This window comes from Canis aureus, chromosome 19 (assembly GCF_053574225.1).
Source record: "Canis aureus isolate CA01 chromosome 19, VMU_Caureus_v.1.0, whole genome shotgun sequence".
NCBI lineage: Eukaryota > Metazoa > Chordata > Mammalia > Carnivora > Canidae > Canis > Canis aureus.
The window spans coordinates 1,383,630-1,411,259 of record NC_135629.1 but is presented as its reverse complement, the minus strand read 5'-3'; the positions used below and the strand labels follow the sequence as shown (position 1 = coordinate 1,411,259).

Here is a 27,630-nt window from a genome sequence, read left to right as displayed (position 1 = left end):
TTATTACTGATTTAGTCTTCTTACTAGTAATTGGTGTGTTCAGATATTCTATTTCTTCATGATCCAGTATTGGTAGGTTGTATGATCCTAGGAATTTACCATTTCTTCTAGGTTGTCAAATTCATTGGTGTATAATTGTTCACAGTAGTCTTTTATAATATTTTGTAATTTTGTAGTATCAGTTGTAATGTCTCCTTTCATTTCTGATTTTGTCTACTTGAGCCTTCTTTCCTGTTTTCTTGGTGAGCCTAGCTAAAGGTTTGTCAATTTTTATTTATCTTTTTTTCAAAGAACCAATTCTTAAGTTCACTGATCTTTTCTATTGTCTTTTAAATTTCTATTTAATTTACTTCTGCTCTGATTTGTTATTTCCTTTCCTTCTTTCTACTAATTTTGGTTTGCTCTTTTTCTAGTTGTTTGCTATTTTTTCTAGTTCCTTGAGGTGTAATGTTACAATGTTTATTTATTTATTTTTTTAATAATAAATTTATTTTTTATTGGTGTTCAATTTGCCAACATACAGAATAACACCCAGTGCTCATCCTGTCAAGTGCCCCCCTCCGTGCCCGTCACCCATTCACCCCCACCCCCCACCCTCCTCCCCTTCCACCACCTCTAGTTCATTTCCCAGAATTAGGAGTCTTCATGTTCTGTCTCCCTTTCTGATATTTCCTACCCATTTCTTCTCCCTTCCCTTCTATTCCCTTTCACTATTATTTATATTCCCCAAATGAATGAGACCATATAATGTTTGTCCTTCTCCCTCTGACTTATTTCACTCAGCATAATACCCTCCAGTTCCATCCACGTTGAAGCAAATGGTGGGTATTTGTCATTTCTAATGGCTGAGTGTTACAACGTTTATTTCAGATTTCTTCTTCTTTTTTTTCCATGTAGGTCTTTATCACCGAATTTCGTTTTTAGAATTGCTTTTGCTGTATCCCATACATTTGTTGTATGTTTTGTTTCCATTTTAATTTATCTCAAGGGTTTTTTTTTTTTTTTTATCAGTGATTTAATCCCTAAATCCCCTTAAGTTTATTTATTTTTTTATTTATTTATGATAGTCACAGAGAGAGAGAGAGAGAGAGAGAGAGAGACACAGGCAGAGGGAGAAGCAGGCTCCATGCACCGGGAGCCTGACGTGGGATTCGATCCCGGGTCTCCAGGATCGCGCCCTGGGCCAAAGGCAGGCGCTAAACCGCTGCGCCACCCAGGGATCCCATCTCAAGGGTTTTTAACATTTCTGTTTTGATTCCTTCTTTGAGTCATTGGTTATTCAGTAGTATGTGGTTCAATTTCCACATATTTGTGAATTTTCCAGTTTTCTTTTTGCAATTGACTTCTGGTTTTGTACCATTGTGGCCAGAAATAATGAATATGATTTCAGCCTTACCATTATTAAGACTTGTTTTGTGGCCTAACATGTGACCTACCCTGGAGAATGTTCTATGTGCACTTGAGAAGAATGTGTATTCTGTTCCTTGGATGGAATGTTCTGTATACGTCTGTTAAGTCTACCTGGTCTAGTGCGTTGTTTAATACTAATGTTAACTTATGGATTTTCTGTCTGGATGATCTGTCCATTGATGAAAATGGGGTATTAAAGTCCTCTACTATTATCTTTTTACTCTCTATTTCTCCCTTTTAGTATGTTAATATTTGCTCTATATATTTTAGGTACTCCTATGTTGAGGGCATAAATATTTCCAAATATTATATCTTCTTGTTGGATTGACCCCTTTATTGTTATGTAATGCTCTTCTTTGTCTCTTGCTACAGTCTTTGTTTTAAAATCTATTTGGTCTGATATAAGTATAGCTCCTCAGTTTTCTTTTGGTTTCCATTTGCATTAAACATATTTTCTATCCCTTTACTTACTGTATGTGTCCTTAGACCTGAAGTGAGTCTTTTGTAGGCATCATATACCTTTTTTATTTTTTATTCTTATTTATTTATATATATTATTATTATATATTATTTATATATATTTTAAAAAGATTTTATTTATTCATGAAAGACAGAGAAAGAGAGAGAGAGAGAGAGAGAGAGAGAGAGACATAGACAGAGGGAAAAGCAGGCTCCATGCAGGGACCCCAATGTGGGACTGAATCCTGGGACGGCAGGATCATGCCCTGACCCTAAGACAGATGGTTAACAGCTAAGCCACCCAGGCATCCCAACTTGGGTCTTTAAAAAATTTTTTTTTGTTCAGCCACTGTATGTCTTTTTTTTTTTTTTTTTGCCTTACTGTATGTCTTTTGATTAAAGAATTCAGTTCATTTACAGTTACCAATAACTACAAATAATTATTGATAAGAATGTACTCATTGCCATTTTGTTGATTATTTTCTGGTTGTTTTATAATTCATCTCTGTTTCTTTCTTCCTTTTTTGTTCTTTTTCTTTGTGGTTTGATGACTCTCTCTAGTGGTATACTTAGATTCCTTTCTCTTTATCTTTTGTATATCTATTATAGGTTTTTGCTTTGTGATTATCATAAGATTTACATATAACAGTTTATATTCATAACAATCTTTTAAAAAGTTGATAACTTAGGGGCAGCCCCGGTGGCCCAGCAGTTTAGTGCCGCCTTCAGCCCGGAGTGTGATCCTGGAGACCCAAGATCAAGTTCTACTTCCGGCTCCCTGCATGGAGCCTGCTTCTCCCTCTGCCTGTGTCTCTGCCTCTCTCTGTGTGTCTGTCATGAATAAATAAATAAAATCTTTTAAAAAAAGTTGATAACTTAGGTTTGAATACATATTAATGCTCTACATTTTTACTCCTCCAACTCATTTTATGTTTTTTTTTTTAATATTTTTTTTTAATTTTTTTTTTATTTATTTATGATAGTCACAGAGAGAGAGAGAGAGGCAGAGACACAGGCAGAGGGAGAAGCAGGCTCCATGCACCGGGAGCCCGACGTGGGATTCGATCCCGGGTCTCCAGGATCGCGCCCTGGGCCAAAGGCAGGCGCCAAACCGCTGCGCCACCCAGGGATCCCTCATTTTATGTTTTTGATATCACATTTTACATTGTTTTTTAGAGAGAGAGAGATTGAGAAAGAGAGAAAGAATGAGCACAAGACAGGGAGGAGTAGAGGGAGAGGGATAGAGAGATCCTAAGCCGACTCCATGCAGAACATGGAGCCTGACACCAAGCTCTATCTTATAACCCTGAGATCATGGCCTGAGCTGAAATCAAGATTCAGATGCTCAACCAACTGAGCCATCAAGGCAGTCTTCACATTTTCCATTTTTTTGTCATGTATCCTTTAACTAACTATGTAGTTATAGTTATTTTTACTGATTTTGTCTTTTAACCTTTATGCTGTCTTTAGAAGTGATTAATCCACTACCTTTACTGTATATTCACCTGTACAAGATTTATACTTTTATATATTTGTTCTTACTTTAGTTTTAGGTTGATGGGATTTTTCTTTTAATAAATATTTCATTTCACTCATTTTGCTTGCATGGTTTCTAAGCAGAAGTTTGTTGTAATTCTTATCCTTGTCTTTCTATAGGTAAGGTTTCTATTCCCTCTGACTTCTTTCAAGATTTTTCTCTTTTATTTTCTGCAGCTTGAAATTGATATGCTAAGTGTAGACTTTTTGCAGGGTTATTATTTATCCTGCTTGGTTTTCTCTTTGTTTCCCAGATGTGTGTTTTGATATGTCTTTAATTTTAAGGAATTTTCAGTTATCATTACTTAATATATTTGTTCTATTCATTTCTCTCTTTCTTCTCCTTCTAGTATTTCCAATACAAGTTTGTTAAGTTGTTGTAATAGTCCTACAGTTCTTTCATATTCTGTTCTTTTTCATTTTTTTTTCTCTTTGGATTTTTGTTTGGAAAATTTCTGTTGACCTATCTTCCAGCTCATTGATTGATCAGCCATGTCTAGTCTATTGAACCTATTGAAGGTATTGTTCATATTTGTTACAGAGTTTTTTGTTTCTAGAATTTCCTTTTGATTTTTTTCTTAGCGTTTCCATCTCTCCGTTTACATAATCCATTTGTTTTTGTATGTTGTCCACTGTTTCCATTAGCCCTTAGCAATTTGATCACAACTGTTTTAAATTCCTTGTCTGATATTTCCAATGTTTTTGCCATATCTGGGTTTGGTTGGGATACTTAATTTGTCTCTTCAAACTGTGTTTTTTGCCTTTGAGTATGGCTTGTATTATTTTTGTTGAAAGTTAGACATGATGTGCTAGGTAAAAGAAACTGAGGTAGGTATGTTTTTAGTGTGTAGTTTTATATTCATATGACGAGGGGTTAGGATAAAGGAGTCAGAGTTCACTTGGATTCCCAGTTTTCATTCTTCTGTTGTCTTAGGGTTTTCCCAGAGACCACATAAATAGTCATAAATAGTTTACATAATAGACTACATAAATAATCTAACTCCTTGTAGTTCTTTTATGTAATCCTCTATTGTTATAAAGGAGTCCCATTGATGTGGTGCTAAGGTATATGGGGAAAGAAAGTCTACTAAAGTACTATGGTTAGGTCTCAGTCTTTTAATAATCTTATATCCCCCAGACTGTGAGCTTTGCATGTGCTCCTCAATTCCTCACTCTCCGCTAGGCATAACAAACATTGACCATTCTATCAAACGATAGCAGAATATACCTTCTCAAGTGCTCATGGGACATTCTCCAGGACAGACCAATGGTAAGTAGGCTTCAGGACCTAGTTTTAATAGATCTTTAAAAACTGAAATCATACCGCATAATTTCTCTGACCACAGTGGAATCTAACTAGAAATCAATAATAGAGGAAAACTGGAAAATTCACAAATATGTGGAAATTAAACAACACATCTTAAACAATGACTCAAAGATGGAATTACGAGGGAAATTGGCAACTTAGAGATGAATGAAAATGAAAAGACAACATACCAAAATTCATGGGATGCAGCAAAGGTAGTGCTTAGAGGGAAATTTATAGCCATAACTACCTACATTAAAAATAGAATTTCCACAAATCAATAAACTAAATTTGCACCCTGAGGAACTAGACAAAAAAGAGCAAACGGAGCTAAAAACTATCAAAAGTAAGAAAATAATAAATATTGGAGTGGGTGTACATAAAATAAAGAATAGAAAAGCAGTAGAGAAAATGAAACAACATATTGGTTCTCTGAAAACATCAACGATATTGACAAACCTTTAGCTAGACTGGCAAAGAAAAATAGAAGATGCAAATCACTAAAATGAGAAATTAAAATGGGGATATTAGTACCAGTCTTCTAGAAATAAGGATTATAAGAGTATACTATAAAAAATTATATCCTAGATTAAATGAACAGATTCCTACGAGCATATAAATTACATAAACTGACTCAAGATGTAGAAAATCCAAACATAACTATAACAAGTAAAGAGATTGAATCAGTAATCAAAAATCTCCCAAGAGAGGTTCTGGACCAGATGGCTTCACTGTTGAATTCTACCAAATATTTTAAAAATTAACAATTATCTTCAAACTTCAAAAAAATAGAAATGGAGGGAAGTCATTCTATGATTCTGTCATTTATCTGATACCAAAGACAGATAAAGACATCATGAGAAAAAAGTTATAGACAAAAATATCCCCTATGAGTATAGTTGTAAAAGTTCTCAACAAACTGCTAACATACTGAATCTAATAACATAACATAACACTATAACTGAGTGAGATTTTTCTCAGAAATTCAAGAGTGGTTCAACATAAAAAAAAATCAATCAGTGTAACATATTGCATTAATAGAATAAAGGAAAAAACCCACATGAATAACTCAATTGATGCAGAAAAGCATGTGACAAAATCCAGTACCCATCCTTGATTTTTAAAAAATGTGAAAACTCTAAGAAAAAAAACTAAGAAAAATGTAAGAACTTTTTCAATACAATAAAGAAAATTTATGAAATTTTATGAAAATTTATGAAGAACATAGCTAACCCCATACTCAATGTTGAGAGGCTGAACGTTCCTTCTAAGATCAGGAATAAGACAATGATGTCCACTTTTATTAATGCTATTCAACATTGTACTGGAAGTCCTAGCCAGACCCAGGAAAAGAAATAAATGGCATCTAAATTGGAAAGGCCATGTAAAACTATTTCTATTCATAGATGACATGACCCTATATATAGATAAACCCAAATAATCCACTAAAAATTTTACTGGAGCTAATAAGTGAATCATCAAAGTTCCTGGGTATGAGATCAACATGAAAAAAAATCAGTTGTATTTCTATATATCAGCAATGAACACTCCAAAGGGGAAATTTAGAAAGCAGTTCTTTTTTCCAGTAGTATCTAAAAGTAGAAATATCAATCTACTGAAAATGGCAGGGGAGTAGAAGGACCCTAGGCTTGTTTCATTCCACTAACACAACTAGGTAACTATCAAATCATCCTAAATGCCCCAGAAATTGATCTGAGAACAGATTTGGGGAAGTCAGTGACTCCATGAAATGTAATAACATTTGTACTATAGGAGCTCCAGAAGAAGATAGAGAAAAGGGAACAAATTTACTTGAGAAAATTATAGCTGAAAACTTACCTAATCTGGGGAAGGAAACAGACATCCAGATCCAGAAGGCACAGAGAACCCCCATCAAAATTAACAAAAGCAGGCCAACACCAAAACATATTGTAATTAAATTTGCAAAGTACAGTGATACCGAAAAAAATAACAGCAGTAAGACAAAAAGAAGTAGTCAATGTGCTGATTGGGAAAAATCTGCAGCCAAGGATAGTCTAACCAGCAAGGCTATCATTCAGAAAGAAGGACAAAGAGTTTCCTAGACAAATAAAAACTAAAGGAGTTCATGACCACTAAACCAGCCCTACAAAAAATAACAAAGAGGACTTTTTGAGTGTTGAAGAGGCATTCTTTTCCCATTGGATATTCTCTCCTCCTTTGTTGAAGACTAATTGATCATATAGTTATGGGATCATTTCTGCGTTTCCTAATCTGTTCCATGGATTTAGGTGTCTAGTTTTGTGTCTCTACCATACTGTCTTGATCACTACAGCTTTGTAATATAAGTCAAAGCTCAGAAGTGTGATGCCTCCAGGTTTCCTCTCTTCTTCAAGGCTGCTTTGGCTATTCAGGGTCTTTTGTGGTCCATACAAATTTTAAGATTGTTTGTTCCAGCTCTGTGAAAAATGGTGATATTTTGATAGGATAGATTGCTTCGAGTAGCACGGATATTTTAATAATACTTTTTCTTCCAATCCATGAGCATGGACTATTTTTCCATTTCTTTGTGTCATCTTCAAATTCTTTCATAAGTATTCTGTAGTTTTTGGAGTACAAATATTTTACTCATTTGGTTAGAGTTATTCCTAAGTATCTTGTTATTTTTGGTGCAGTTGTCAATGGGATTCCTGAATTTCTCTTTTTGCTGCTTCATTATTGGTGTAAGAAATGCAACAGATTCCTGTACATTGATTTTACATCCTGCGACTTTATTGAATTAGTGTATTAGTTCTAGCAATTTTTTGGTGGAGTCTTTTGGGTTTTCTACATAGAATATCATGTTGTCTGTAAGTAGTGAAAGTTTGACTTCTTCCTTGCCAATTTGGAGCCTTTTGTCTCTTTTTATTGTTTGATTGCTGAGGCTAGAACTTCCAGTACAATGTTAAATGCCCACCCATGGGCATTAGTGATTAGAGTGGGTATCCTTGTCTTGTTCCTGACTATAGAGGAAAAGCTCTCAGTTATTCCCTGTTGGGGATGATACTAGCTATGGGCCTTTCCTATGTGGCCTTGATGATGTTGAGGTATATTCCCTCTATTCCTGATTGTTCAGAGTTTTTATCAAGAATGGATGTTGAACTTTGTCACATGCTTTTTCTGCCTTTATTGAAATGATTATATGGTTCTTTTTCTTTCTTTCATTAATTTAAAGGGATACATACATCCTGGTGTTTATAGTAGCATTTATCTACAGTAGCCAAAATTATGGAAGCAGCCCAAGTATCCATTGATTGATGAATGGATAAAGAAGATGTGGCATGTATATACAATGGAATATTATTCAGCCATAAAAGAGAATGAAATCTTGCCATATGCAATGGTGTGGATGGAGCTAGAGAGTGTTATCCTAAGCAAAATAAGTCATTCAGAGAAAGACAAATACCATATAATTTCACTCATATGTGGAATTTAAGAAATAAAACAAATGACCGTGGCAGAGGGAAGGAGAGGAAAACCATGAAACAGAGTCTTAACTATAGAGAACATAGTGAGGATTGCTGGAGAGGAGGTTGGTGGAGGGGATGGGTTAAAAAGGTGATGGGGATTAAGGAAAGCATTTGTTGTAATGAGTACTGGGTGTAGTATATATATAAGCAATGAATCACTAAATTCTACACCTGAAAGTAATATTACACTGTATGCTAACTAACTAGGATTTAAATAAAAACTTATAAAATTGTAGGAAATATCTAGGAATTAGAGAGACAAGACTTAAATGAATAAAGACATGCTCTGTTCATGGGTAGGAAGCTTTGATACATTGACAATACTACTCAAAGTGATCTACTGATACAACACAATCCTTATCAAAATTTCAAGAGCCTTTTATGCAGAAATAGGAAAGCCAATCCTAAAACTCCTATGTAATTGCAAGAGGCCCTAACTAGTCAAAACAATCTTGAAAAAGAATACATTTGGAGAACTCACTTTCTAATTTCAAAACTTATTACGAAGCTATGGTAATCAAAAGGACATGATCCTGATCAATGGGTAGGATTGGGAGTCCAGAAATAAATCCATACTTATCTGGCCAGTTGATTCTTAACAAAGTCACTAAATGGGGAAAGATTAGTGTCTTCAATAAATGTTGCTAAGGTAATTGTATTTCCACATGTAAAAGAACGAAGTGGGACCCCTAGAACACAGCATGTAGAAAAAGTAACTTTAAAGTTGGTCAGTCACTTAAATATAAGAGCTAAAATCACAAAACCCCTAGAAGAAAGGATAGGGGTAAATTTTCATGATGTTGTATTTGACATTGGAATTCTAGATATATACCAAAAGTGACAAAAGAGAAATAGGTAAATTTGACTTCACCAAAATTAAAAACTTTTGTGCAGCAAAGGACATTATCCAGAAAATGAAAAGACCACTTTCAGAATGGGAGAAAATATTTGCAAATTATGTATGTGATAAGGTATTAATATTCAAAATTTATAAAGGGATATAATTCCTACAACTCAATGACAAAAAGACAACCCAATTATATAATGTACCTAGGAGTGGAATTGCTGAGGAATATGGTAATTTTATGTTTAGATTTTTGAAGACCTCCAAACTGTTTTCCACAAAGACTGCACCATTTTACATTCTTACCAGTAATATAATAGTTCTATATTCTATATCTTTGCTATCAGTTGTTTTCCTTTATTAAAACATTGTAGATGATATTATTCACACCAATAGTAGGTGTGAAGTGTTATTTTTTTCTTTTTTAAAGATTTTTAATTTATTCATTCATGAGAGACACAGAGAGAGAGGCAGAGACACAGGCAGAGGGAGAAGCAGGCTCCCTGTGGGAGCCTGATGTGGGACTCAATCTCAGGACCCCAAGATCATGGCCTGAGCCAAAGGCAGACGCTCAACCACTGAGCCAGGCGTCCCTGAAGGGATATTTCATTATAGTTTTGTTTTTTGTTTTTTGTAAGGATTTTATTTATCTATTCATGAGAGTCACAGAGAGAGAGGCAGAGACACAGGCAGAGGGAGAAGCAGGCTCCATGCAGGGAGCCCGATGTGGGACTCCAGGATCACACCCTGGGCTGAAGGCAGGTGCTAAACTGCTGAGCCACCCAGGGATCCCCTTTAAAAAATTTTTTTATTATTATTAAATTTTTATTTAAATTCAATTTAAGTAATATATACTGTAGTATTAGATTCAGAGGTCGAATTCATTGTTTCATCAGTTGCTCACAACACCCAGTGCTCATTACTTCAAGTGCCCTCCTTAATGCCCATCACCCATTTACCCTATCCCTTCACCCACCTCCCCTTCAGCAACCCTCAGTTTGTTCCCTATAGTTAAGAGTCTTATGGTTTGCCTCCTTCTGTTTTCATCTTATTTTTCCTTCATTTTCCCTATGTTCATCTGTTTTGTTTCTTAAATTCCACATATGAGTGAAATCAATGGTATTTGTCTTTCTTTGACTAACCTATTTCACTTAGCACAATACCCTCTAGTTCTGTCCACATCCTTGCAGATGGCAAGATTTCATTGTTTTTGATGGCTGAGTAATATTCCACTATATATATAGATCCCATGTCTTCTTTATCCATTCATCTGTTGATGGACATCCAGACTCTCCATATTTTGGCAATTGTGGACATTGCTGCTATAAACACTGGAGTGCATGTACCCTTTTGGATCACTATGTTTGCATCTTTCAGGTAAATACCCAGAAGTGCAATTGCTGGGCTGTAGAGTAGTTCTATTTTTTTGAGGAACTTTTTGAGGAACGTCTGTACTGTTTTCCAGAGAGGCTGCCCCAGTTTGCATTCCTACCAACAGTGTAAGAGGGTTCCCCTTTCTCCACATCCTTGCCAACACCTGTTGTTCCTGAGTTCAAACAGGGATTTGTATACCAGTGTTGATTCCAGCATTATTCACAATAGCCAAAAGGTAGAAACAGCCCAGTGTGCATCAACAGATGAATGGATATATACAGACACACACACACAGATAAAATTCCTTCATAAAAAGGAGTAAAGTTTGGATACATGCTACAACATGTATCCAACATGCAACCTTGAGGACATTGCACTGAGTGGAATAAGCCAGATACAAAAGGACAAATATTTTTTATTTTTTATTGGTGTTCAATTTGCCAACATATAGAATAACACCCAGTGCTTATCCCATCAAGTGCCCCCCTCAGTGCCCATCACCCAGTCACCCCCACCCCCCGCCCACCTCCCTTTCCACCACCCTTTCCACCACCCCTTGTTCGTTTCCCGGAGTTAGGAGTCTCTCATGTTCTGTCTCCCTTTCTGATATTTCCCACTCATTTTTTCTCTTTTCCCCTTTATTTCCTTTCACTATTTTTTACATTCCCTGAATGAATGAGACCATATAATGTTTGTCCTTCTCCGATTGACTTATTTCACTCAGCATAATACCCTCCAGTTCCACAAAAGGACAAATATTGTATGATTCCACTTATATGTGATACCAAGAATAGGCAAATTTATAGAGACAGAAAATAGATTAGAAGTTAACAGGGGCTACTTGGCTACTTGTAGTGGTTGGGAATGGGAAGTTATTGCTTAATGAACATAGAGTTTGGGGTGATGAAATAGTTGAGATGCTTACACAATACTGTGAATGTAAAAAAATGTTTTTGAACTGCACACTTAGAAATGATTAAAATGGCAAGTTCTATATTACATATCTTTTACCATTATAACAATTTTTTAAAACTATAATAAACACAAAGACAAACTAACAGTGAAACAGAACACAGGTCCAGAGACAGATTTACCCATATATGGTACTGGAAAAAATATTTCTGGACTTCTATGTCATAGACAAGTGTCAATTCCAGAAAGATGCAATGAAATATAAAAAAGCAAAACAATAAAGTTTTTTCTAATATCTCTCTTTTTAAAATTAAGACTTTATTTTTTAGAGCAGTTTTAAGTGCATAGTAAAATTAAGGGGCAGGTACAGAGATTTCTTACATACCCAGTGCCTCCTGCCACACACAACATCCCTTGTTACCAACTACCCCCACCACAGTGATATATTTGTTACGACTGATGAATGTGCGCCAATACTTTGGTGAATGTATCACTCAGAGTCTATAGTTTACATTAGGGTTTACTCTTGGTGTTGTACCTTATATGGGTTTGGACAAAGCATAATATGTATCCATCATTCTGGTATCACAGAGTGTTGTCATTGCCTAAAAATCCTGTGTTCCATCTATCCGTCTATTTCTCTTCTCCAACACTTGTGGCCACTGATCTTTTTACTGTCTCCATAGTTTTGCCTTTTCCAGAACATCATATAGTTAGAATTATACTCATATAGCCTTTCAAGATTGGCTTCTTTCACTTAATATGCATTTAAGCATAAGCCATTTTAATGGCTTGATAGCTCATTTCTTTTTAGGGCTAGTCTCTGAATGTACCACAGTTTAACAATCCATTCACCTACTGGAAGATGCCTTAGTTGCTTCCAAGTTTTGGTAATTATGAATAAAGGTGCTATAAACAGCCATGTGCAAATTTTTGTGTGCATGTAAGTTTTCAACCCCTTTGAGCAAATACCAAGGAGTATGATTGTTAGATCATATGGTAACAATATGTTTAGTTTTGTAAGAAGCTGCCAAAATGTCTTCCAAAGTGACTGTCATTTTGCATTCCTATCAGCAATGTTTGAGAGTTCGCATTGCTCCACATTCTTAACAGCACTTGACATTGTCAGTGCTCTGGACTTTAGTCATTCTAATAGGTGTGTAGTAGTGATATTCCCCTGTTGTTTTTTTTTTTTTTTTTTTTCCCCTGTTGTTTTAAGTTGAATTACTTAGTTACCATGATGTGGAGCATCTTTTCATATGCTTATTTATCATCTGCATATCTTATTTGCTGAGTTGTCCATTCAGAAATTCAGCCTCCTTTTTATTCAGGTTCTTTGTTTTCTAATTGTTGAGTCTGCAGACTTCTTTGCATGTTTTGGATAATAGTCCTTTATCAGATGCAAATGTTTTCTCCCAATCTGCAGTTTGTCTCCTCATTCTCTTGACAATGTCTTTTGCTGAATGGAAGTTTTAAATCTTAATGAAGTCCAGATTATCAATTTTTTTCTTTCATGAATTGTACTTTGATGTTGTATCAAAAGGTCACTGCATACCCACAGTCATTAAATTTTCTCCTGTGTTATCTTCTAGGAGTTATAATTTTGCATTTTACATTTAAATCTGTAAAGTATTCTGAGTAAACTTTTGTAACGGGTATAAAGTCTGTGACTAGATTCACATTTTTGCATGTGGATGTTTAGTTGTCTCAGGACCATTTGTTAAAAACCTGTCTTTGCTCCATTGTACACTTTGTTCCTCTGTCAAACAATAAAGATTTTAGAAGACAAGGGCATCTTCATGAATTGGCATAGTTAGCAATTTCTTAAATAGTTTATGAAAACCACTAACCATAAAGGCAAATTTTGATAAGTATACTATGTTAAGTTTAAGAACTTGCGTTTATTAAAAAAAACACCATAAGATAGTGAAAAAGTCAAGCCATGGAGTTTCATAAGCATGTGTGACAAATGATTCATAGTCTAGATCGTTAAAAAACAAAACAAAATAAACCAAAACAGACGAACTCCTGCAAATCAGTAAGGAAAAGACCGCCCAATGAAAAAAATAGACAAAAGGCTTAAAGAGGCAGTTCCCACAAACAGATGGTCAAGTGGCCAAGAAACATAGGAAAAGTTTCTCAATTTCAATAGTCATCAAGGAATTGCAAGTTAAACCCCAGTGACATGGCTAACATTTCATGTTAGCAAAATAGCTGAAAGGAAAAAGTCACAAGGTCTCGTGCTGAGTTCATGGGAGTGGAAATTGGTACACCCACGTTGGAAAACTGACAATCTGTTAAAGCCGAACGTTTTCATGCCTCTGACCCTAAAATTCCACTCCTAGATACATGCCCAACAAAAATGTGTACCTATATGCAGTAAGAACCGTGTGCTCAAATCTTGATAGCATCCCTATCACAAAACTGGAAACTACCCAAATGCCCATCGACAGTAGAATGGATGAATAAATGTATTTATTTATATTCATGAAGTGAAATACCATGCAGCAATGAGAATGAGCATAGTACAACTACACGCGACAACGTGGATAATGTTGGTAGAAAAAGTCCACAGAACCTTATGCCATATGATTCTATTTGTATGAATACGAACATACATATACGGGGGCTGCTGGAATATTTCTTTCTCTGAGTCCTGTTTACAGGGATGTGCTCAGTTTGTGGAATTCACAGAACTACATACCTATAATTTTGCACTTATCCATAGGTATGAAGCATGTTAATACTTCAATAAAGTTTTCCAAAAGACATATATATTTTTATAAATCGATAATTTAAAGAAATAAATCAAGTGAACAATATATGTTAGAGATGTGAGCATGGTGAATCAATAACCAAACTTTGTAGACATTTGCATGGTGTAACTACTCATTATTTCACATATCTTCCCTCTACTAGGCCAGCCCAGTGGCACCATTTCATTCCGCCTGGGTCCCGCCTTCAGTCCTCAGGGCCTGTATACCCAGGCATTTTTTTCTGTGGGGCTGAGATAAGCAGGCCCTCAGGTCCAGACACCCTTGCTGCTTCCTGGCTCAGGGAAATAAGCCTGAGGCGCAGGCTGAAAGCTGTTTGAGGAACATAGCATCTGAGGAAACTGAGGCTTGATGTGGGTTGACTGAGGTAACAGAACTGGTTAGTTACAGAAATATGCTCAGATATATCTCAGAGGACTTGGCTCTCATTGTTCTGTGCCAATCTGGAGGGTTTCAAGGAGGAATCCCTAATTCCATAATCTCCATATGAATCACCCACTGTGTCATCTAAAATCCTCTCTTGCAGAACCTTCTCTAGCCGTTCATGTTAGTGGCTCTGGGCAGAGGTGTGATGCTCAGGGAACCCCAGGGGTGAACGCAAGTGGTTGAGGGGGCAGGATAGGCAAGGTGCTATGCAGCTGGGGGCCGGTGAGCCCTGCCTAACGCTATGGTCTTATTCCATCCCCAGATCCTTCTGACCCATCCCTTCTGCCATGAAGATTGCAGTGATTGGGCAGAGCCTGTTCGGCCAGGAAGTTTACTGCCACCTGAGGAAAGAGGGCCATGAGGTCGTGGGTGTGTTCACTGTTCCAGACAAGGATGGAAAGGCAGATCCCCTGGGTGAGTGGGTGCCCCGGAACAGGAAAGGGGCCCAGGCAGGCAGGTAGCAGCGGGCAGGGGCTGGTCACGGGCATCCCTGGCACCTTGAATCCTCAGGTGCCAACCAGATGCCAGGAGCAAAATAGAGACCCCTTGCCCACGTGATCATGAGGTGGGGTTGTGTCCTGGAGAAATGCAGCCTGCCCCCAGGGCCCTGCTATGTGACCACTTCAGGCTTCACTGACCCCAGCATCAGGCTCTGAAAGGGCTGCCAGGTGGGGGACACCACAGGTCAGTGTTCTCAGATGTGGAACATGCAAGCTATCCCCATCAGTGGGAGTGCCTGTAGCACTAGGTGTTGAGCCCTGCCTTGGGAGTTTGTGTTAAAAGCGATGGGGTGCTTGACCTATGTCACTTAGCATAATACCCTCCAGGTCCATTCATATGTGGAATTTAAGAAACAAAACAGAGTTCCATAGAGGAAGGGAGGGAAAAATAAAATCAGATGGAATCAGAGAGGGAGACAAACTATAAGAGACTCTTAGCTCTGGGAAACCAGCTGAGTGTTGCTGGAGGGGAGGTGGGGGGGAGATGGGGTAAAGGGGTGATGGGCATTAAGGAGGGCATGTGACGTGATGAGTGCTTGATGTTATAAGCAACTATGGATAACTGAACTCTACACTAATGATATATGTTAATTGAATTTAAATAAAATAAGATGAAAAAAGAATGAAGAGATGGGGTGGAGTCTGAGAGTTTGCATTTCTGATGAGCTCCCAGGTGATGCTGATACCTCTGGCTCTAGGAGGAGCACTAGCTCCTCTAGGCTCTAGGAGTTTAAGAATCACTAGCCCCTGGGCAGGGACCCTCTGCTCAAGTGAACAGACCCTCCAGGGACATGCAGGTCCTCCTCAGGCCAGATGGAGGCAGAAAATAGAGCAGGGCTTAGAAATGGAAGGCCAGAGTGAGAAAGGAGCCTTGTGGGGCTAGCCAGGTGCCGGGCATAGGTCACAGGAGTAACGATCTCTCTAGACTGGGAAGTACAGCTGACCCCTGGATCCAGTTTCAGCACTGCTGAGATGCTAACCAGGCCTCAGTCTAGACTTGGTCCAGGTGTGACCCATGACACAGCCTGACCTTTCCACAGCCTGAGCCCTGCCCTCAGCCACTGAGTGACCACTGATGCTAATCTCTGGGACTAGATCCCAGATGGAGCTGCTGGGCCTTGACCCTGACCTTGGATGTGTTGCAAAGACATAATCCTTTGATCACAGTGTGGACAGCATTTGCAGGCACAGTGCAATCTGCTCAGTTTGATCCCATCTCCCTCAACACCCCCAAACTCAGGGCAGAGGCAGAGGGGGTGAGAGAGAGCGGGTCGGGGCCACTCAGGGGCCAGCCATCATGCTGGCTGTGCTACCAGAATCCCATACAGGCATGTACTTGTTAGGTGCTGAAGATGGCAGGCAGAAGGAACTCCCAGCCACGGGGTAGTGGCTGCGGGTGGTGGCTGGGGAAACAGAAGCAGCTGTGACTCCCAACATGTGGAAGCTTGGGGCTGTGATCCAGACCTGTGGGGACTGAGCATGCTGCTCATCGGGGCTGGAACTGGGCGGAGTAGGGGTGCCTGCAAGCCAGGTCCCCAATCCTGGAGGGCAGACCTGGCAGGGGGAAGGTGAACCCTGGGTCTCCTTCTGCAGATACTGGGAAAACGCTACTCTGGGAAGAGGGAAGACTCTGCTGCCACTAGGGGGAGGAAACTGGGGGTGGGAGGGGTGAGGGGGTGGTTTCAGTGGCTCAGGCCAGGAACCCTACAGAAAGGAGCGCATCTCCGCTTTCCCCTTACACTCAGTCTGTCGGTCTCCTCAGGCAGCCCTTACCAGCAGCCCTTGACAGTAACCTGGGGACAGCACCACGAGGCTGCGGAAGGGGGTGGGTGAGGAGCAAAGTCTGGGTGAGGGGTGAGCTCGGACGTCTTGGTGGTCAGCTGTAGCCAGTGCACACAGAGTGGTCCCCTGGGTGTTGTCCCTGGGTGCCGTCCCCTGCCTGCCATCCCCTGGGTGCTCTCCCCTGGGTCCTCTCCCCAGTGTACCGTCCCCTGGGTGCTGTCCCCTGCGTGCCGTCTGCTCTGTGCCGCCTGGGAGAGTCCCGCTGTGCTTGGGGCGGGCCGGGAGGGACAGGCTGTGGGGATGATGCTGGAGCCACTTTCCTGGGAAGGCCGCGGTGGCTGTGGGTGAGTGCCTGCAGGGAAGGCCCGTTTCTCACCTGCTGTCCCACAGGCCTGGAAGCCGAGAAGGATGGAGTGCCGGTGTTCAAGTTCCCCCGCTGGCGGGTGAAAGGACAGGCTCTGCCTGAGGTGGTGGCGAAATACCAGGCTTTGGGTGCAGAGCTCAACGTCCTGCCCTTCTGCAGCCAGTTCATCCCCATGGAGGTCATCAGAGCCCCCAGCCACGGCTCCATCATCTACCACCCAAGTCTGCTCCCCCGGCACCGAGGGGCCTCGGCCATCAACTGGTGAGACAGGGAGAGACACCCCGTCTACCAGGAAGTCATCTTGCCCTAGCCCAGAGCTTGCCCCTGGGGCGCAGAGTAGGCGTCAGGCAAGGGTCTGTCCGGGGCTACCAGCTGGCATCCACACAGCAGACTGGTGAAGCGTGATCGTAGTCAAGTGTGCCAGAGAGGACTGGGGACAGGCCTTGGCAAGCACTCTGCCTTCCCACCGTAAACTGTGAAGTGGGCAGCAGTCTCACTGGGACACAGAGGGCTAAGATGCTCACCCCAGGGTACGAAGCCAAGCAGGATGGCCAGAGGCCACACCCACTGCCAGGACACAGTGGCATCCCACTCAGAAAGGAGAGAGATGAAGTAAAGGGTTACCTGAATGAGATGGTTTGACATGATAAGTGCTCAGACGAAAAGGAAGCTATGACGGATGCGTGGTGCAGTTTGGTTGGGTGGTAGCAAGGAGAAACGTCTGAGCTGGGCAGAGTGGGGTTCAGGCTCTGACTTCTGGGTACACCTCATCCCTTCTCTGGGTCTCCATTTCCTCATCTGTAAAGGGACACCTATTGGGTGTCACATCACATCACATCTACCATGACATCTAGCACGTGGTTGGTGTCAGTAAATACCTTCCCCTTCCAGGTCTCCCCAGAGCAGGGTGGGGCATGAAGGGGGTTGTCAGAGGCTGACTGGGGGCACAGGAGCTGCCCTCAGTTTGCCCTTGTCCCTGGTCCTTCCTCCTGGACTCAGGCTTTCCCACATGTGCTTCCCAGGACCCTCATTCACGGAGACAAGAAAGGGGGCTTTACCATCTTCTGGGCAGATGATGGTCTGGACACGGGAGACCTCCTGCTCCAGAAGGAGTGTGAGATCCTCCCGGACGACACTGTGAGCACCCTGTACAACCGCTTCCTCTTCCCTGAAGGCATCAAAGGGATGGTAAGGGCTGGGAGCCGGCCATGCCCATGTGGGCCTCCTCGTCCTGGTACCCTCTCTAGGCCTAACTGTTTCCCCCAGGTCCTGGGTTCTGCAGGGAGAGAGAGCTCTAATTTCAGAGTTCCAGAGAGGGAGGACTAGGACATGCAAGGTATTGTGTTAGGCAAGACTCATGTTTACAACGGACAGAACCCCAATTCAAAAAGCTTAATTCCAAAAGGGGACATTTTTGGCTCAGAGGAGATAAAAGGCCAGGGTGGTGGCAAGCATGGCTGCATCTAGAGGCATAAGCTCTATTATAGGACTCTGTCCCCCTGTTGTCCTACTGGTTCTACTCATCTGTTTGATTAGCTTTATCTTCAGGTGGGCTGCCCTTAAATGGGAGGAAAGGCAGTCCCTGGTGGCTCGAGACTTGTAGCTCTGGATTATAAGGGAAGAAAAACTCTTCTCACAGAATTCATGAACGAGAAATTAGAGAAGCCCACCTGTGGTCTCATGCACACTAAGTTGTCTGCAGGAGAGTGTTCTGTTATCTGAACAGGCCCGACAGGAGGGATGAGGTCAGACACCACTGTGCTTGGCACAGCAGGCGGGCTCTGAGGGCATGACCCCCCGAGGAGGAGGCCAGCGAGCGTTGGCCAGAAGCAGACACATGTTCCAGACATGTGGACTTCCGTTCCATCCGTGCAGACATGGATTCCAGCAGCAGCAGTCAGACAGAAGGAAGAGGAGAGTGTTCCCTGTTTGGATGAAGCAACGAGCGCAGCAGTGACAGGAGTGTTCACTGCTGCCGTGACGTCAGCCATCCCCTTCCCTCCTCTCCTGCTTCTTGCCAGCCACCTTTTATCCTTCACATTGTGTCAAACAAGACGCCTCTTATATGCTCTCCTATGGAGTCCCCCTTATCATAAGAGCCCCGAACAGAGTAGGCTTGTTGGAGATGTGATATGAGACAGAGAAAGGGATTATCTGGCACATTCCACTAAAAACATCCTTTTAGGGCTGGCTGTCCAGTATGGCAGCCGTTAGTCACATGCAGCTATTACATTAATTACATTGAATTTTAATTAAAAATGGAGTTCTTCAGTCCCATTAGCTACCTTTCAAGTCCCTTGGACTGGAACTACACATGGCCAATGACCATCGTATTGGACTTTCTGATGATAGAACATGGCCATCACCACAGAACATTCTGCTGGCCAATTCTGTTTTAGATTTTCTGACACTCATCACTTCTTGGTTTAGGAGGCTTGGGGCTCTCCTGCAGGACCCCTTCAGGATGGGCCCAGGCTCCTGGGCTCTCCTCCCCACGTTCTTGATTCCTTCTACCACAACCTTCCCCTTTTCCTTAACAGAAACTGCTTCCTGCTTAATCTCAGACCTCCAAAGACATCATGGGGCTCAGGAGGCATTGTCCTCAAGAGAAGGAAGGTTTAGATGAAACCATGGGAATCTGTGTTTGTTACATCTATACAGGGCTTTGTAGTTTATATAATCTTCTAAGATCTCAGAAGGTACAAGTTTTTTTTTTCTCATGTGTTTTTATTGAGGTTCAATATGCCAACATGTAATATAACCCCCCAGTGTTCATCCCATAAAGTGCCCCCCTCAGGGCCCGACACCCAGTCACCCATCCCCCCTGGCCACCTCCCCTTCTGTACCCTTTGTTCATTTCCCAGAGTTAAGAGGCTCTCATGGTTTGTCACCCTTTCTAATTTTTCCCACTCATTCCCCTCCTTTCCCTTAAAATCCCTTTCACTATTGCTTATATTCCCTGTATGAGTGAAACCATATGATGATTGTCCTTCTCGAATTGACTTACTTCACTCAGCATAATACCCTCCAGTTCCATCCATGTTGAAGCAAATGGTGAGTATTTGTCATTTCTAATGGCTGATTAATATTCCATTGTATACATAAACCACATCTTCTTTATCTATTCATCTTTCGATGGACACTGAGGCTCCTTCCAGTTTGGCTATTGTGGACATTCCTGCTAGAAACATCGGGGTGCAGGTGTCCCGGCGTTTCATTGCATCTGTATCTTTGGGGTAAATCCCCAACAGTGCAATTGCTGGGTCATAGGGCAGGTCTATTTTTAACTCTTTGAGGAACCTCCACACAGTTTCCAGAGTGGCTGCACCAGTTCACATTCCCACCAACAGTGTAAGAGGGTTCCCTTTTCTCCGCATCCTCTCCAACATTTGTGGTTTCCTGCCTTGTTAATGTTCCCCATTCTCACTGGTGTGAGGTGGTATCTCATTGTGGTTTTGATTTGTATTTCCCTGATGGCAAGTGATGCAGAGCATTTTCTCATGTGCATGTTGGCCATGTCTATGTCTTCCTCTGTGAGATTTCTGTTCATGTCTTTTGCCCATTTCATGATTGGATTGTTTGTTTCTTTGCTGTTGAGTTTAATAAGTTCTTTATAGATCTTGGAAACTAGCCCTTTATCTGATACGTCATTTGCAAATATCCTCTCCCATTCTGTAGGTTGTCTTTGAGTTTTGTTGACTGTATCCTTTGCTGTGCAAAAGCTTCTTATCTTGATGAAGTCCCAATAGTTCATTTTTGCTTTTGTTTCTTTTGCCTTCATGGATGTATCTTGTAAGAAGTTGCTGTGGCCGAGTTCAAAAAGGGTGTTGCCTGTGTTCTCCTCTAGGATTTTGATGGAATCTTGTCTCACATTTAGATCTTTCGTCCATTTTGAATTTATCTTTGTGTATGGTGAAGGAGAGTGGTCTAGTTTCATTCTTCTGCATGTGGATGTCCAATTTTCCCAGCACCATTTATTGAAGAGACTGTCTTCCAGTGGATCGTCTTTCCTCCTTTATTGAATATTAGTTGACCATAAAGTTCAGGGTCCACTTCTGGGTTCTCTATTCTGTTCCATTGATCTCTGTGTCTGTTTTTGTGCCAGTACCACAGTGTCTTGATGACCACAGCTTCGTAGTACAACCTGAAATCTGGCATTGTGATGCCCCCAGCTATGGTTTTCTTTTTTAAAATTCCCCTGGCTATTTGGGGTCTTTTCTGATTCCACACAAATCTTAAGATAATTTGTTCTAACTCTCTGAAGAAAGTCCAGGGTATTTTGATAGGGATTGCATTAAACGTGTACATTGCCCTGGGTAACATTGACATTTTCACAATATTAATTCTGCCAATCCATGAGCATGGAATATTTTTCCATCTCTTTGTGCCTTCCTCAATTTCTTTCAGAAGTGTTCTATAGTTTTTAGGGTATAGATCCTTTACCTCTGTGGTTAGGTTTATTCCTAGGTATCTTATGCTTTTGGGTGCAATTGTAAATGGGATTGACTCCTTAATTTCTCTTTCTTCAGTTTCATTGTTAGTGTATAGAAATGTCACTGATTTCTGGGCATTGGTTTTGTATCCTGCCACACTGCCAAATTGCTGTATGAGTTCTAGCAATATTGGGGTGCAGTCTTTTGGGCTTTCTAGGTACAGTATCATGTCATCTGCAAAGAGGGAGAGTTTGACTTCTTTGCCAATTTTAATGCCTTTTATGTCTTTTTGTTGCCTTATTGCTGAGGTTAGGACTATGTCGAATAGCAGTGGTGAGAGTGAACATCCCTGTCTTGTTCCTGATCTTAGGGGAAAGGCTCCCAGTGCTTCCCCATTGAGAATGATATTTGCCATGAGCTTTTCGTAGATGGCTTTTAAGATGCTGAGGATGTCCCCTCTATCCCTACACTCTGAAGTGTTTTGATCAGGAATGGATGCTGTATTTTGTCAAATGCTTTCTCTGCATCTATTTGAGAGGATCATATGGTTCTTGTTTTTTCTCTTGTTGATATGATCGATCACATTGATTCCTTTACGAGTGTTGAACCAGCCTTGCATCCCAGGAATAAATCCCACTTGGTCATGGTGAATAATCTTCTTAATGTACTGTTGGATCTATTGGCTAGTATCTTGTTGAGAATTTTTGCATCCATGTTCATCAAGGATATTGGTCTGTAATTCTCCTTTTTGGTGGGGTCTTTGTCTGGTTTTGGAATTAGGGTGATTCTGGCCTCATAGAACGAGTTTGGAAGTATTCTATCCCTTTCTATCTGTTGGAACAGCTTTAGTAGAATAGATATTGTTTCTTCTTTAAACGTTTGATAGAATTCCCCTGGGAAGGCATCTGGCCCTGGACTTTTGTGTCTTGGGAGGTTTTTGATGACTCCTTCAATTTCCTCTCTGGTTATTGGCCTGCTCAGGTTTTTATTTCTTCTAGTTCCAGTTTTGGTAGTTTGTGGTTTTCCAGAAATGCATCCATTTCTTCTAGCTGCCTAATTCATTGGCGTATAGTTGTTCATAATATGTTTTTAAAATCGTTTATATTTCCTTGGTATTGGTTGTGATCTCTCCTTTTTCATTCATGATTTTATTAATTTGAGTCTTTTTTCTTTCTTTTTTTTAAAATAAGGCTTGCTAGGTGTTTATCTATCTTACTAATTCTTTCAAAGAAACAACTCCTGGTTTTGTTGACATGTTCTACAGTTCTTCTGGCCTCTATTTCACTGAGTTCTGCTCAAATCTTTATTATCTCCCTTCTTCTGCTTGGTGTAGGTTTTATTTGCCCTTCTTTCTCCAGTTCCTTTAGGTGCAAGCTTAGCTTGTGCATTTGAGTTTTTTCCAATTTTTTGAGGGGTGCTTGTATTGGGATGTATTTCCCTCTTAGGACTGCTTTTGCTGTATCCCAAAGATTTTCAACAATTGTATCTTCATTTTCATTAGTTTCCAGGAATCTTTTTAATTGTTCTCTAATTTCCTGGTTGACCTTTCATCTTTTATTTATTTATTTATTTATTTATTTATTTATTATTTTTTTAAAGATTTTATTTATTTATTCATGAGAGACACAGAGAGAAAGCGAGAGGCAGAGACACAGGCAGAGGGAGAAGCAGGCTCCATGCAGGGTGCCTGACGTGGGACTGGATCTGGAGACTCCAGTATCACTCCCTGAGCCAAAGGCAGGTGCTAAACTGCTGAGCCACCCAGGGATCCCCCGACCCTTTCATCTTTTAGTAGGATGCTCTTTAACTTCCAAGTGTTTGAGTTTCTTCCAAATTTCCTCGGTGATTGAGTTCTAGTTTCAAAGCATTGTGGTCTGAAAATATGCAGGGGACAATCCTAATCTTTTGGTATTGGTTGAGACCTGATTTGTGAACCAGTATGTGGTCTATTCTGGAGAAAGTTCCATGTGCCTTTGAGAAGAATGTGTATTCAGTTGTGTTCGGATACAAAGTTCTGTATGTATCTGTGAAATCCATCTGGTCCACTGTATCATTTAAAGCTCTTGTTTCTTTGCTGATGTTCTGCTTAGAAAATCTGTCATTTGCAAAAAGTGCTGTGTTGAAGTCTCCTACTATTAGTGTGTTATTATCTAAGTATCTCTTTGCTTTGGTTATTAATTGATTGATATACTTGGCAGCTCTCACATTAGGGGTATCAATATTCATGATTGTTAGGTCTTCTTGTTGGATAGATCCTTTATGTATAATATAGTATCCCTCTTCATCTCTTACTGCAGTCTTTGGGATAAACTCTAATTTATCTGATATGAGTTTTGCTATCCCAGCTTTCTTTTGAGGATCATTTGAGTGATAAATTGTTCTCCACCCTTTCATTTTCAGGCTGGAGGTGTCCTTAAATCTCAAACGAGTTTTTTGTAGACAGCAAATAGATGCGTCTTGCTTTTTTATCCAGTCCAATACCCTGTGTCTTTTGATGGGATCATTTAACCCATTCACATTCATAGAGTAACTATTAAAATATATGAATTTAGTGTCATCCTATTACTTATTCAGTCCCTGTTTTTGTGGATTGTTTCTTTGCACTTCCTCTTTCTTTTACAGGGTCCCCCTTAATATTTACAAGATCTTCTATATAATCATCTAAAGCTGTGTTGTGACAGAGGGGCTGGGGTTTTGTACTCATTGTTTAGATCGGAATTAGATTCAGGCCAACTGCACCCATTCCTCTAATGGATATTCCTTGGGAGCCCATTGTGTACAAGGTGTGGGGCCAGGCAAGTCTGGTCAGCATGGGGCTGGCCCCAGGCTCATGGTGAACCCAGGGCCTGGGAGGAAAGGGAGGGTTGTAATGCTGGGGACACCAACTGACCTGGTCTCTTTAGGTGCAGGCCGTGAGACTGATCGCTGAGGGCAAAGCCCCCAGACTCCCTCAGCCTGAGGAAGGAGCCACGTACGAGGGCATTCAGAAGAAAGAAACAGCCAAGGTCAGTGCAGGGCCCTGCCTACCCAAAGCCTGCCTGTGCATAGGCTGTGGTGCAGAGGGTATCCCAGGGAAGCTGGGATTCAGGCTGGATGGCCATGTTGTAATTATTTAAGGCCTGAAGAGAGAGCAGCCCAAGCAGGAGAAGCATGAGCAAAGCTCCTGTGGCACCTGGACAGGCAGCGAGCAAGAGTGTGTTCTGGGTTCTCTGGTCTTCTTAGGGAAGAGTGGGCAGGCAGGGTCCCCATGGAGAAGAGCTGGGGTGGAGCAGTGTGTGAGAAACCAGCCATAAGCTGGAAATCTCTAAGATGGGGTGTGAGAGGTAATTCAGTTTCTTGGAGCTATCACAGCCTTGCGGAGTGGGGGTAGGGGGCTATATGGGCTGTGCCTCTGCTTAAGGCTTATGGGGTACATAGGGATCTGTATGAGCCCTGCAGATGAAGAGAAGCTGAATGGCCCTGCACTCTGCTGGGGAGGCTGTGTGAAGCTTTGGCTGTCTTAACAGAGTGTTCTCTTCTCCAATCATCCTGAAGTTTACACAACCAGTGAAAGACTGGGGTCAGAGAGCATCCAGAGTCAGGGTCCCGGGGAGAGCACTATCCCAGCTCAGGGACTCAGACCAGTGTCCAATAGGAAGCCAGAGTTCCCCAGCTCCCTCCTCCACCCAGTCAGGGGTCATCAGGGCACAGGTGGTATGGGGGGGTAATTGGTTGTTGGGGGTTAGGGGAGGCGGGGGAGGGCAGAGGATATCCAAAGAGTAGGGAAGAGACTGAGTATACACATGTTGCCCCACAGATCAACTGGGATCAGTCAGCAGAGGCCATTCATAACTGGATCCGAGGGAACGACAAGGTGCCGGGTGCCTGGACAGAGGCCTGTGGGCAGGTGTGTTCGTGCATGGCTGAGATTGGGCTAGAAGCACTGGTGTGCCCTGCTGGCTGCCCAACTATCAAAATATGTTTGATATTTTTGGCTAGCAAATAGCCATTGCCCTGACTCCTAACCCAACCCCACCCAAGTGCCCCCCTTGGCTCCTCCTCCACGACCATGAGACCTGTCCACCATCTGGTGGCTGAAGGATAAAGGTCCAGCACAGCTCAAGGCTTCCAGGCCCCTGCAGCAACTGTGGGTTCAAAGCTGTATTGCTTGTAAAGTATTTTGACTCCCCTCTCTGGACTCACAGACATCCCGAGTCCAGCTCCAACGTTGACTTGATCTGAGTGGGGACAGGGATTGGGCAGTGGGCATTCTTCACATGCTGAAGATGGTGAGTCCTTGGCTCACAGGCTCTCCAGAGGCACTGGGAGTTGGCAGGGCTGGGAGTGGGGACCTTCATCTGCTCCCCACAGGGGGCAGTCCTGTCCCACCAAGCCTCAGACTGTCCAAACACCTGACTGCTGTCCAGCTGCCCAGACTCTGTCCAGGAGTCTCTCTCCTACCCTTATCACCATAAGATCCTTTGCAAAGTGAACAGTGTTTGGTGGCATCCCTAGGGCAGTCTGTGATGCCTTGCGGAGGTTATCTCCCAGTGTCTGTCCCCCTGAGGTCTGAGGCCCAGGGCCCATACATAGGGTCTAAGGGTGTGCAGGGCTTGAGGGTACCGTGAGGCCTCCCAGGCTCTTCAGGGAGGCAGAGTTCTTGGGCTGCAGCTGCCCTGGCCCCCTCCTTCCTTTCCCTGGCCCTGCCCAGCCCCTCTTCACCCCCTTTGCCCTGCTCAGTCCTGCCTGGGCTGCCAGCAGTAGAGGCCTCTTTCATCCACCATCTTCTGGTTTTCCTGTCCTCAACAGAAGCTGACTTTCTTCAACTCAACGCTAAACACTGCAGGCTTGCTGCCTGAGGGAGAAGATTTGCCCATCCCAGGAGCCCATCGGCCGGGGGTCGTCACCAAAGTGGGACTCATCCTTTTCGGGAATGATGACAGAATGGTAATGGTGCTGCTGTCGTTGTGGGCACACACACATCCAGGCGCTCAGGCCTGGCATTTAGACCCCGTGCTGCTCTGGAGAAAATGGGGGAAAATGAGACTGCAAAAGTCTGGAAAACCTTATGCTTGTAATTCCCTGTTCTGGGAAGGCTGACTCCTTGCTTTTCATGACCAGGCTTCTCAGCCAGAGCTGGGTGCCCTGTGAGGGTACTGGAATCGGGGAGGGGCTCTGTCCCAGGAGGCCTGAACTGGGAGCCTCATTCTACTCCAGCAGAGTATCCAGGTGCCACTGGGTGTGTTCACTGAATCTCTGTGCCTCAGTTTCCTTCTTTCTGAATAGCGACATCACAGTGAAGAGTCCCTGGAGCCATGCTGGACACCCAACACACCCTGACTCATGTTAGCAGACTCTGCAACTCTGAGTAACAGCTAATATTTATGGAGTGCCTGCTGTGTGCATGACCACTATTTTAAAACAGTTTATATCTATTAAGTTTGATTTTCCGAACAACTGTAAGAGATACATATTAATATTATACCCATTTTATAGAAGAGAAGACTGAAACAAAGAGGTTTAAGTAACCCTCCCAACATCACTGAGTTAGTTTGTGGCAGAGCTGGGATTCTGGCTCCAAGGTCCACCTCTTGGCCATCAGTACTCACTCCATGCAGTGGTTGGGAGACTGGGGACTTAAGATACTGAGGGCAGAGAAGGAGTACAGGGAGGGATCTCCAAGCACTTTGGGGGTTTCATCAAACCCCGTGGATGTTGAATCATTGGCTGCATCGGTGTGTATATGCCAGGTGGAGTGTGGAGCAGCTTTTATGGGGATTGGTGTGAGCTCACTCTGGGTGCCCATCCTGCTGTGCCCTGCCACTGGCAGGTCCGAGGCTGGCCTTAGTGTCTGCTACTTACAGTGCTTGCGTGTTTTAGGTATTCGTGATTGATACGTGCAGTTGAAAGATGATACTTCTCTTTGTCAAGTTCCCTGGAAGCAGTATCTGAGTCAAGAGTCCTTGTGCATGTGATTTATCGAGGTAGTGCTCTTAGAGAATCCCACACAACACAGGGCTGGGCTGGGGCACAGGACAAGGCT

At 42.0% G+C, this 27,630-nt stretch overlaps 1 protein-coding gene across 7 annotated transcripts in view; it reads left to right on the top strand.

The window, feature by feature from the left end:
* Positions 1–27,630, top strand: part of ALDH1L1 (aldehyde dehydrogenase 1 family member L1) — a 111,167-nt gene that overhangs the window by 11,557 nt on the left and 71,980 nt on the right. For 5 of the 7 annotated variants that reach the window (XM_077857557.1, XM_077857556.1, XM_077857553.1 and 2 more), the window contains exons 2-7: positions 14,792–14,943; positions 17,202–17,436; positions 18,198–18,363; positions 24,512–24,613; positions 25,405–25,494; positions 26,397–26,534. In XM_077857557.1, coding sequence (XP_077713683.1) covers positions 14,817–14,943; positions 17,202–17,436; positions 18,198–18,363; positions 24,512–24,613; positions 25,405–25,494; positions 26,397–26,534 — 858 coding nt within the window. In that variant the 5' untranslated portion in view covers positions 14,792–14,816. Of the gene's footprint in view, positions 1–14,791; positions 14,944–17,201; positions 17,437–18,197; positions 18,364–20,199; positions 20,230–24,511; positions 24,614–25,404; positions 25,495–26,396; positions 26,535–27,630 lie in introns of those variants that run through there. The other 2 variants (XM_077857558.1, XM_077857559.1) reach the window with 2 other exon arrangements.